Genomic DNA, 13,229 nt, shown 5'->3' on the forward strand with positions numbered 1-13,229 from the left:
AATTATTTTCTTTCAGTCAGTGACTCTGACCCCTGAAATGGATAGGATTCTTTCCTACCCCAAGTTAAGCCATCCACAAAGTTTGGTAACAGTAGACTGTGGACAACTTGATTTAATATCCTAAAACAAAATTGGTAAAAGATGGATGAATGGACTACATTAAGATACCATATGTTCCACCTTACAGCAGGAGTATAAAAACATAAATGTCTTCTTAGAATGTGAATGCACCACAAAAGTGGAATAAATGCACCACAAAAGTGGAATAAATGCAAACTCAAACAGATGGATATGGGTAGCACTTTCAGCCTCTTTTGCTTCTATATATGTAAACAAAGTACAAGGAAGTTTCTTGCAACTTTACTCGTCCAACCTGAATTTTTTTCCCACATACCTGATCAGAATTAGAGGCTGCATGTCTGATGGCAACAACATCCTGAATCTGTAATAAAAACAAAGATTTTGGAATGAAAAATGTTACCAAAATCACAATAAAATTCCAAGAAGTACAATCAATCATAAGTCCTCCTTGAACTTGATGCTCTTAATTTTTTTTAATGCCTTTTGATAAAATCAACTGAAAACTCTGATGAAATATCATCCAATACATTTATATGTTGCAACTTGAAGGAAGAGGGCCAAATAAGCTGTTAGACCTTAGAATCTAATCTGTTTTGGGCAGTAAGTATGCTTAAACAAATTAGTCTTTCCTCAAAATCTTTAACTTACATTACTGTAAAAAAAAAAAAAGACCCATAAGAATACATTGAGCAAAAAGTGAGAATTTCTTAAAATTGCATGGTTTCTTGGACTTCATACAGAAAAGGCCAGTGTATTACAAAGTCATTCATTAAAAAATGTATTTACTAACAAATATTGGTCATTTTCTATTTCTATATAGGCAAGAACAATCACTTCTAATGGCATGCAGGAAACTGAATTCTTTTATAGAATTAAAGCCTGTTTACATGATCAAAACTGTAAAACTGTGTAACTGGAAAAAAGTTCTGACTTAATAGCTGTAACAATTTTAGACAGAAGAGATATTTGTCATACAAGTCAACACATTGCCAGAGTTTTTAAGAGCTCCAAATGGAACTGTGGTAGGTCAGTGGTTAGCATGCTGGACTTGCATCCAGAAGGGTGCAGGTTGGATACCTAACCAGACTAGGCTTTGTTGGCCAAAGCATGGTGTCCTCAGAAAATTTATTTTACTACAGCATGCTGTTATATGCTGCACCTTTCATGTATCAGTGTGCCATTAAAACCCAAACAAACAAATACTAAATGCCTACACACCATAAAAGTGGTCTCTTTGATTCGTAACAGCTAGCTGTGGAATGAAATCCTGCTGATTAAAATGTCTTACCTTTGCTTTAGCAGGGACTACTTTAATCTCCTGCATGAGAATGGCATCAGGGCGAACCATCAACACTACTGGATTGTTAGAGGCTTGTGTCATACAGTAAAGTAAACCTGTATGGCCAGGCACTTCGGACCACTGTACCAGGGGCTGTCCAGAATTACCTCCCTTGCTGCCACCATTGGCGCTACAATTTGTCATAAACAAATAGTGAATCTGTTCAAGATCAGAAAATTATATGGATTCTGTTTTATGAACACTGGATGACAAACGACGTAGAATAACTGAATTCACAGAAGAAAAAAATCGATTTCAATATTTGTTTCCAGAAATTAAACATGGTCATATTATATATGAAATAAAGCAAAGATTTGAAACTAGAGTGTAATCAATGATTACAAAGTTCACCTACTTCTGCTTTCACTAGTCTCCATTGTAAACATTATCATGCAGCAAATACAAAAATTCAAACTAAAGTGGCTCCTTTCCTAAATAAAAATTTGTTTGCAATCTTCTAGCTTTACGTATAAACTTTGAAGAATATTTAGACATCAACTTCTCAGAACAGTTACATTAAAGGTGGACATTGCTCCTTGCGCACATTTACTCATACATTAGAAGTCTTCCCATATAGTTGGCTATGTGCTTTCCTAGAAGGTAAACTAAATGAAAAATTCTGAAGATTCCAAATGACAAAATTGTAGACTGGTTCCAGATTGACTTTTATTTTAACTAGGGTCAGCACTAAAACCATACTAGGGTAAATTCATCTAAATTCAATGAAATACATTTAAAACATAATTAGTTTTTGTAAATGCAGAAACATCCCCTGTCCTAAACTCTGCAAACCCATTTATTTTATTAATTATAACAACTTCTGGATGTACTTGAAAAACTCCATTTTCTTTTTTTAAAAATTCATGGACTTCTTAAGGACAAAGCTGCTCATGACTATAGTCCCAAGTTTTCCAGGACTCCGCTACAATACAGGCCTAAGCAAAATCCTGAGCCACAGTGACAGTGGTTTTTCCTTACACAGAGTGCAAGCCATCCACAAAGATTGCTAACTGCAGATGGTGGAATACTCCAGTGGTTTTTCCTTATTCAGAGTGCAAGCCATCCACAAAGATTGCTAACTACTGATGGTGGAATACTCCAGTGGTTTTTCCTTACTCAGAGTGCAAGTCATCCACAAAGATTGCTAACTGCAGATGGTGGAATACTCCAGTTATTGTGCAGAAACAATTTTCTATTTTTCAGTCATAGTGACCATGACCTTTTGAGCCCAAAATAACTGGGTTCTTCCTTACCTGAAGTTTGGTAACTGTAGATACTGGAAAACTTGAATCATTGTGTTAAACAACGCTGGACAGATGGACAGTTTAAGATTATATCTTCTGCCTAATGACAAGTATATTAAAAAAAAACATATAAATTGCCAATTAGAAATACTTTAAAAAGATTTTAATGAATATGCTTAATTAATGAACTGGAACAAATTAAAAATGCTAAAATATTCTAATTAATAGTATATAATTGCTACCATGACTGTACACCACAACAGTACTCACCTTTTAAATGAAACTGAGAACAAAGTATTTGCTTTGGATAAGTCCTTGGCCACAGCTGCAGCAAAACTTTTACCTTTGAACAGCAAAAATTAAAAAACTTTGGGTAAAATACGTTGTATGCATGTTTCTTAATATGCAACATAATGAAGGTGAATCCTTGAGACTGTAATTATATCGCTTTGTGCTTACTCCGTGTATTATTATATATACTGATGGACTTTGCTCACAAAACAAGGTGGGTGACCGTTTTCATATAAATATAATCAAATATAACTGAAATTATGTATTATCTTTTTAAAAACCTCATTTGTAACTTTTTAAAAACCATTGGTATCTGACTGTATTACAGCAAATGTGAGTCCTTCAATAACTCTTGATAGTACTTCTACTTTTATCATGTTGACAATTATCCCAACTTGCTGAATTACTAGTTTCTTTCAGTAAAAATAACTACATACACATTCAATCCTAGTACAATACCAATAAGAGATAATTTAAGTAAACTTTTTTTTAAAAGTACCTCATCAACACCGAATTCAAAATAATTAAATAAAAATGTACACATTTAGTGCAGGTGTACGAGTCATGCAAATTAAGCTGACAACGAAATAAAAAGTTTCAGACAACACTTAATAAAACTGCTGATAACACTGTTGCCATAAATATCACACAAATGGCCAGCATATTCAGTTTCCATTTATGTGGGCTCAACAAAAAATGTTCTGAAATTTTTTTCAAGTTAATTGACCCGTATAAGAATTTTCTATGATTTTCACAAAAATTTAATGGTGACTGCTTGTGAAATATTGGAATATTTAACTGTATAAAAAGAATTAATCCTTTTACATAGGCGAGGATCCAAAATCATTTAAAAATGCACATGTTGGAGTGCATTTTCTGATGTGACTTCAGAATATTTATCTCCAAGGGTCATTTCATAGTATGGGAAAATGTCCAGTCACTAGTTATCCTTAGAGTAATAGCAAAAGGCTGGCTCAAAAACTCATAAAATATGCACAGGTTGATAATCATCAACTGTTCTTATCAAATATACTAAGAAAAATCATAGACAAGTATTGAAATCACATCAGTTTTCCACAAGAGAAAGTCTACACAGCTGATTTACAGTAGGTCATAAATGCTAAAAATCTGCCAAGTTCTTGTACACATTTTATTGACCTCATCATTTTGTTTTTACATTACCGTTCTTGTTATTTATAAATTTTTATTTAATCTTCATTATTTAATACAAAACAGAAGTTGCAACCATGTCATTCTAAGTCCAATCACTCATCAAGTTGATAATGCTTCATACACTCAGGTGTGACAATGTCCTAATGTAATGTTATTTACACTCGTGTGTAATGGTGACCTAATGTACTGCTACATACTCTCAAGTGTGACAGTGTCCTAAAGTAATGCAACATACACTCTAATGTGACAGTGTCCTATGTCTTAATGTAATGCTATGTACACTCAAGCGTGACAGTGTTCCAATATATTGCTACATACATTCAGGCATGATGGTGTCCTAATGTAGTGCTACATACACTCAGGTGTGACAGTGTTCCAACAAAATACTACATACATAAAAGTGTGGTGAGTCCTAATGTAATGCTACATACACTTTGGTGTGACAGTGTCCTAATGTTATGATACATACATTCAGGTGTGATGGTGTTCCAACATAATGCTACATACACTCAGATGTGACAGTGTTCTAATGTAATGCTACATACATTCAGGTGTGATGGTGTCCTAATGTAATGCTACATACATTCAGGTGTGATGGTGTTCCAACATAATGCTACATACACTCAGATGTGACAGTGTTCTAATGTAATGCTACATACATTCAGGTGTGATGGTGTCCTAATGTAACGCTACACACATTCAGGTGTGATGGTGTCCTAGTGTAATGCCTTTAACACTCAGGTGCGATAATGTCCTAATGTAATACTACAGACACTCAAGTGTGATAGTGTCCTAATGTAATACTACATACACTCAGGTGTGACGATGTCCTAATTTAATGCTACATACACTCTGGTGTGATAACGTCATCAAGTAATACTAGATATTCAAGTGTGACGGTGTCCTAATGTAATGCTACAAACACTCAGGTGTTACTGTGTCTTAATATAATGCTACATACTCAGATGTGACGGTGTCCTAATATAATGATACATACATTCAGGTGTTATGGTTTTCAAGCATAATGCTACACACACTCAGGTGATACGGTGTCCTAATGTAATGCTACAAACACTCAGGTGTGACTGTATCCTAATGTAATACTACAGACACTCTGGTGAGACGGTGTCCTAATGTAATGATACAAACACTCAGGTGTGACTGTCCTAATAAAAAGCTACATACACTCAAGTGTGATGGTGTTTAAGCATAATGTTACATATACTCAGGTATGATGGTGTCCTAATGTTATGCTATGTACACTCAAGTGTGATGGTGTCCTATATAATTATTTTGCTGTTTCAAGCTGTGCAGTGAACATTAATTTAACAAAAGTATTTTACATGAACATCGAGTCTAAACAAAGAACACTACAATAGTGCTGTCATAGGTCTAATGTCTGTGACAGCAGGCACTATAATTAATGAATACATTACTTATTATTTAAAAATGAAGACCAATTTTTGGAGAAAATTGTTTCTTCAATATTATTTACCTGATCATAATCTAGTACAATGAAGAACCAATGTATTCTACACCATTGGTCAGGTAATTAAAAGGGCACTGATGTTCAAATCGTTAAGATGAAGTTAGACAAATAATGTGTGAATTCTTTGTCTATGATTGAGTACAGCAAGAAATAGAAAGAAGTATAGCTGGAGTATACTCCTTTGTGCAAAAGCTCCTTAGAATTACTCAAGTAGTGAAAAAATACCAGTGGAAATTTGTTTTTCAAGGTCTCCAAAATGAATATGCTTCTTAGCACACAGAAGTCATAACTGAAGTATGGATGGGATTTGTCTAAGAACAATCTTCCCATGTAGTGATATCCATGGGGACATTATTCTTGTGTGACTTCCACATTGGTGGAAAGATGACTGTTTTAGTGCTTTTGTTTGCTGAAAACAGGCTTGGGAGTGAAGGATTTGCAGGCAGTGAATATACACACTGTATATGTATCTGGAAACAAAATCACACTGCGAAGTCAACTTATTTGAGTGGTACCAACTTTTGTGGATTTTTTGGTTGCTACAAATCCAAGAAATGATGATCCATCCTCTTTCCAATCAATCAATTTAAGCGATAATGAAATGCTTTTATCTAACTTGCATAAACATTTAATAAATGAATTAAAATTTGTATCGGCTTTAACCTATGCACAGTATTACTGTCACTAACATTAAAGATATTGATGATTCATTTTAGTACATGATAGTTCTGGGTATGCTCCTTTGAGACTTGTGGTAATATATGCTGCTAGTATAAATGTACTGAATTTCTGGGCAAAGGTTGACATTTTTTACTCAAACGTTCTTTCCTCCACTTTTGTTCCACTTACCCTGGGAGTAACTGAAGAAGAGTAACTGTAAAGCATGGGAGTAGTAAACAGAAACACCTCCTCCTGCCACTTGGTTGTTCACATCCTGCAAGGGAGACAACACAGATTGTAAATAAATAATGACATGTTTCGCTATTGACAACCAGATACACAATTAACTGTTTCTTGTTGTTTATTATATAACAGTAATAAACTTTTTTTTACACAACCCCCACTGGTTAAGAAGCAATGACAATGTCCCAATATCTGCACACATAAACCTATACCTTATATACTGCTTGTAACGTGCTGGCAGATTAGGGTCTATGATGTCTATTCTACTGATTACTCCTAATAAACTGTACAAATCCAGATCTGCGAGTGCATTATACAACTATACAATGACAGATCTGGGTCTAGTTTGCATTTGGCTTTGATTCATCTGTAATTATATATATATATATATATATATATATATATATATATATATATATATATATATATATATATATATATATATATAATTTAAAAACAAAATGTATGCTATATACCAGCAGTTTGGTAATTTTTATCGGTATCATTTTTCATGAATTTGCAAATAAATTATATTTTGTTAGAACCTGAACTTACAGATTAGGGAAGGAATACTATTATTTTCATAGAATGATTGTCATTCACTTGTCTTTATAGTGATGATTTGTAGCAACTGCAAAATCCATAAAAATCAGTACCTCAAAAAAAAGAAAGTTCATTTATAGTAATTTTAAGTATTATGGGGCATCCTGTGTACATAGGGGCTGGACTGCCAAATTCTCTACAAATACACACCTATAAGAAAACAAACAAAATACATAATATTTAAATTACCATTCCAATTATAAAAACCCTAATATTCAATACCTTGAGATCTGCATGCTTGACCTCCAAGACATTGGTGATGTAGAAAGGACCATGGACGGCACTGCTGCTGTCTTCCATTGTTTCTGCATAAATGTATCCAGTTGAAGACATCAGCACAATGTGATGACCCTCTTCTGTGATGACAAAGGTGGCATCACGGATCTTTCCACTGGGCAACAGGAAGTAATACTGTGGGCTAATGGCATCCAGGGACAGATTGTAAATCTAAAAATAAATGAAATGTGTCAAAGCCATTTTAAGTTAAAGAAATATACAGTACAGTGTATGGAGAAGGTGGATGGAGAATGTACATTACAGTGGGTGGAGAATGTATATTATTATGGATGAAGAATGTACAGTATATTGGAGGGAGAACGTACAGTACATTGGATGCAGAATGTACAACACAGTGGAAGAAGAATGTAGAGCAAAGTGGATTGAGAATGTACATTATGGTGGGTAGAGAATGTATAGTATTATGTATGAAGACTGAACAATTTAGGGATGGGGAATGTAAAGTATTGTGGATGAAGAATGTAGAGTATATTGGATGAAGAATGTACAACATAGTGAAAGAAGAAAGTACAGTATACTGGATAGAGAATGTAGAGTATATTGGATGGGGAATGTACAGCATAGTCGATGAAGAGTGTACAGTACAACAGATGGGGAATGTAAAAAGTAGTTGATGTCCTAAATGATGATGACATGATAGCTATTTAAGTCTCAGAATAAGATTAAAAAATAAATCCTATCAAAAAATGTATCACTTTTGATACTATAACGTTCTTTCATTTGCTCCTTTCTGGTCATAATCTTGAACTATGATTCCTGCCGAAAATACAAACTATACAGTATTTTGTAATCCTTTTTTATGAGACTTTGTCAAAGCCTGTCACTTAAATCTTTAAGTCAACATCAAGGTCAGTCGTGCAGTTTCCTTTACAGATATCTTAATGTCAATACTGACTATCTGAAGCTAGTCTTGACAAACAGGGAATAAATATTTATGTTTTAAGTTGTCATCAGTTCCATTTCAACTCTTTTGTAAGTAAACAGAATTGCCAACTTCCTGTCATAAGCTAGGCAAAGGAAGCAGGTGAGAAGGCTTCGCTATAAACATTATGCATGCCAATGAAGCTAACTGACGGACTTTTTTTCTGTATGCTGACTCATAAAAACTGTTTTGATTCATTTCTGTTTTAAAGGTGATAATTGGTAATGACATAAACCAGTGAGATTTCTGTTGTACATGTGCTTGGAAATAAAAGGAACTTGTCTCTCATGATTAGCTATGTGGAACTCGAAAAGTGTGTGCCAAAACATCTCTGATTTACCAACCACAACGTTTATCAACAGTTGGTTAAATAGTGACTACAGGAAACCCGATACTGTCTGACAAATAGTTACATGGATAAAGGTAAGTGTTCTTAAATCATTCAGGTGTACATATTTTTTCAGCAAACTCTAAAATCCAAAGGTAAAGTGAGATTTTCAAGACAGTTTACCCTGGGGCAAAGCAGAAGCCAACTTTTACATTTTCCAGCCCTGGATACATCAAACATAAATTTACATTCGAATCTCAAGAGAATATTTTGTACTGTTACCAAAATTGCTGAGTAATTTCTGTATGTAGGGCTTACCAAGGATAGAGAGGGACTGACCTGCAAACAGATGCAGTTATAAAGGAGACACAAGTTTAATTTTCAAATGTCATATTATGCTAGCACTCCCTAAAACGCTCATAAATCCAGTATTTAAATTTGCTTTAAATCTGGATGGGGTATACAGATTGATGAAGGACTGATACAATTTGGTATAGTTAATATCTACATTCCATTTATTGCAGTTTTCATATTTTCAAAGCAACAAAATTCTTTGTTGACCTAATGAAATAGGGTTCCTTTCTTCTCTTTCGCTAAAGAAATATGCGATCCGAGGTTTACTTGGTAGACCTCCAACTAATTTTACCTTGACAAAGTCGGCTGTCACTATGGCAAGTTCTGTTTGGGTTCCTGGTAGCCATATAGCCTGAAAGGAAAGAATAAATATTGATAAGCACTAACTGCAAAGAGAAAAGCAAAAACTGGAGACAAAAGCAATTTCAAGTCCAAAATGCAAAAGATCAATAAATTAGTTTTCAAAAACTGTGAAAACTGCACGATGTCATCTTCTAATACATGCTGACAAACATACTAAATTTCACCTACCAATCCAGCATTTTTTGCTTAGGTACACTAACAAGATCTTTGTCAAAAGCAGGGTCCCAAAACTTACAAAAATTGTTTAAAAAACTTAACAAGAATATATATAGTACATTATACATCCACCCTACAATGAAAAGAAGGAAGTGCAAAGTAGGTTCTAGAGATTATTGACATACGGGTCTCAATGACATGAGTTTGGTGAGTGCTGGGCCTTACCTATATATACATGCATGATGTATATATGATCCTGAATGAGACCAAATTCTAATAAGCATGCAAGTAACCAAACTTGAAGTCTTAATGAGCACATAAGCAACATGAAATTAAAATTCTTGGAAGACCAGGTTTCTAACCTTTTTAACAGATCCTTTACTTTGTCTTAATATTTGTTTTAGTAAATTAATGTCTTTTAAAAATATATATTTGTTTTGAAATTCAAGCATTTTAAATACAAAAATTAGCATTTAGTACTGTATCAGTACTTTTGGAGCCAACATCAAATTCAAGCACATTTCAAGATTGCAAAAACTCTATACATGTACAGCTGGGACTCTGCCTTACCTTAATGATAAAGTTTCCAGTGGCTAGAGTGGGATGTAATACCAAGTGATCTGCAACAGATCCCGCACTGGTGAATGTCAAAACATGGCAGTCCTAAGATGAAAGAGAACATTACTCATTTTAATAAAACTTCAACTTACAACATCATCAACTGCCAACCATGACATAATTTTTCAGTTCACTAGAGATTTATTTGTTAAAGTCTCAGTAGCACATTTTGTTCCTTTCACATCTGTCTTAATACTCTGAGGTTAAGTAACAGAAGGAGTGTGACTGGAAGTTATAAATTCTTTGAGTAAATAATTTCTTACACTAAGGTAGAGAATTAAAAAAATGTTATATCCTCCCTATAACCTTGGGCACCTTAGAGATTGTTAATTTACATCTTAAAATTACATAATGCCAAGGCCTGCTGTCAAGCCCAAGTATTGTTGTAAAATACATGACCTTGACCCCAAGGTCAATGGTTAAGTGTCACAGAATGTTTTGATTTTATTTCAGCGTCAATATGATTCATCCAAAGTTTTAAAATCCATTAAGGGGTTTGGAATTATAATCTAATGAACAAAAATTAACCAAAACCATAACATGAATTTTGATGTCTGTGACTTTGACTTCAAGGTCCAAGGGGCAAGCTATTGTGTTGCAGAATATAATGTCATTGGTTCATAACATTCATTCAAAGTATGAAGTAGATCCACAACAGAAATTTAGGAAATAGAGCTAAATGAAAAACTTTCATCAAAATCTTAATGCTAGAAAGTGTTACAAAATTTGATTGTCATGGCTTTATTAAGATTCATGCCAGTATAATGAGAATATAACAACGGGGTTTATGAATATTAAGCAATTGAAAAAGCTTTAAGACCTTTACAAAAAATTTCTGACTGTAACTTTGACTCCTTGGAAAAAGGATGAGTGAGCATGATGCAGAATGCATTGTCTTAGAGTCATAATGATTTATGCTAAGTATGACCAGACTTTATAGGGCTAAGAAAACATATGCAAATGAAACCCAAAAATTAACAAACTGGTGGTGATAATGGTGCAAAAGTCACTGCTATGTCTCACTTTCCACAAAATGTGTTTGAGATTACATCTAATTATGTAATTTTTTTGTGGTGTTTTGATTACTGTGATAAACTTTGCCACTTTAAATATATGAATTTATAACTTTGTGTCAATTTGTGTGTGTGCGTGTGCAGCTATTAACATACTAAATGTGTATATATTATTACTACCTGAATGTCTTTACCAGTAAAACTGAGGTTATATGCAGATTCAATGACTTCACTCGACAAACAATACAGATATGTACAAACATCTTCAAATATCATGTGTGTACTGACCTTCAAACCACATACGGCCAGGAAGTCTTCATTACAAGGGTTTCCAGTGATGGACAACACCGTGAATGGGATAGGAGCTGAGGCAAGCCTCTGAAATTCACATGTTTATTTTAATTTTACACATTTGTTTAAATAAAATTAGCATGAAGAAGATCAAAGAAGCAAAAAGAACCCCGTATAAAACATGTTGAATAACTTTCCTGCTTTACTGGCCTTATTGACATAACATTAAATTATTCAAATAGTTTTATAACATTCATATAAAACAAGAATTATAGCAATTGAATTCTGATGCTTTTTGTTGGTCTCATCAACCTGTCAAAATATATTGGATGAAATCTATTAAAAATTAAGGCTGTTTTTGTGCAAATGAAAGTGGATGAGTCTGACTTGGTATATGTTGACAACTGGGAACATAACTCCACTAACAATGATGAAGAACATTTACAAATGAACTCATCCAAACATAATCAAGGGATTATTGCGCAGAACAAAAGTGTGTGGATCAGAAAATCAGGGTGTAATTTTGCTAAATAATAATGTAGACAAATAAATTCAAACATAGCCAAGGTCTCCTTGTTACCATTCTGCACAGTTAAATCTGGTTTGAAATCCAAACATAATTAAGGAAGTTATTGCGAAAGAATAAAAGTGTGTGGGTCTGACAACTAGTGGCTATATAACTCCATAAATGCTGAATGGATGGACAGAAGAACAGGAACAATTTTTAATTCCTTTACAACCCCTTTCTATGAAAAGCTGGGAGTATTTAGGATAAATGTTTAATTTATATGAATGGTATGGAATTATATAAAATATATTACTGTACCTAAAATAGAAAGTGTGTAAAATATATAAATGAACAACATGGAACTATTAGCCTAGTAGATACCCATCTGTTAAAATTATTGTTTTAATTTTATTTCTTACAACATTTTTAGAAGAGTATTTTGTTGCCTGCTGACCCTTGTCAAGGTCTTTTACTTTTTTTTTCTCCAACCCAACAGGAAATTAAATTATTCATGGCCACCTCCCAAGTTCAAGCACATGTAAAGAAGATAGGAATCTCCACAGAGTTGGTTACAATGATTAAAACATATTTCTAATATGTTAAAGCATGCTCTGAATTTATTACATAACACAAGTTTTACTAGTTCCATTTATCAAATATTTATATTAAACTTTACCGTGAGAGTGAGTTTCTTCTTGCTTGAATCAGCCTGCTTCAGTAGGGCAGACAGCTGGAGAATAGTAATCTTTCCTTTTTCGTGACTAACTGCTAGATGCTGGCGTTTGCCCTGAGGTGAGGCCAATACACACATGGCTACTCGACGCAACATGTGTGCATTAATCAACTGCCGAATCTGCTGGCCCTGGTCACCGCTGTAGTTCATCCGAACATTCTCAAATGCTCCTTCTTGTGAGCCTAGCGTCACAGTCTGAAAGATTGGTCAATGAAAAATTCATTATGTGCGTGATTATGTCAATATAATATTTTTATTTCCCCTTAAAATATGCATACTTACCCTCATCACTGTATATATCTCTTCTCACCTTGTTATTAGATTTTAATTAGAAAAGAAAAGAAAAAAACTTGCAGAATGCCTGTTTTTGCCTAAGGTCAAAAAATCATTAGTTTGAGAAGTTGAAATTGAAGGAAAAAAAACTGTCCAAGTCACCATATTTAAAATATGTGTTAAAACTAAAAAAGAATAGCATGGCTTGATAATCTAATCAGGTCGTCTAAATATAAATACAAACAAGCCT

General features: G+C 33.8%; 1 protein-coding gene across 3 annotated transcripts in view; it reads right to left on the reverse strand.

The window, feature by feature from the left end:
• LOC149779901 (E3 ubiquitin-protein ligase UBR4-like) overlaps positions 1–13,229 on the reverse strand; it is a 274,868-nt gene that overhangs the window by 157,905 nt on the left and 103,734 nt on the right. For all 3 annotated transcript variants that reach the window (XM_089936591.1, XM_089936589.1, XM_089936590.1), the window contains 9 exons: positions 12,650–12,901; positions 11,463–11,552; positions 10,114–10,206; positions 9,317–9,376; positions 7,346–7,570; positions 6,467–6,551; positions 2,935–3,007; positions 1,370–1,550; positions 395–442 (listed from right to left, as the gene is read on the reverse strand). In XM_089936591.1, coding sequence (XP_089792717.1) covers positions 395–442; positions 1,370–1,550; positions 2,935–3,007; positions 6,467–6,551; positions 7,346–7,570; positions 9,317–9,376; positions 10,114–10,206; positions 11,463–11,552; positions 12,650–12,901 — 1,107 coding nt within the window. The remainder of the gene's footprint in view (positions 1–394; positions 443–1,369; positions 1,551–2,934; positions 3,008–6,466; positions 6,552–7,345; positions 7,571–9,316; positions 9,377–10,113; positions 10,207–11,462; positions 11,553–12,649; positions 12,902–13,229) is intronic.

This window comes from Sinohyriopsis cumingii, chromosome 16, assembly GCF_028554795.1.
Source record: "Sinohyriopsis cumingii isolate HCF-2022 chromosome 16, ASM2855479v2, whole genome shotgun sequence".
Lineage (NCBI taxonomy): Eukaryota > Metazoa > Mollusca > Bivalvia > Unionida > Unionidae > Sinohyriopsis > Sinohyriopsis cumingii.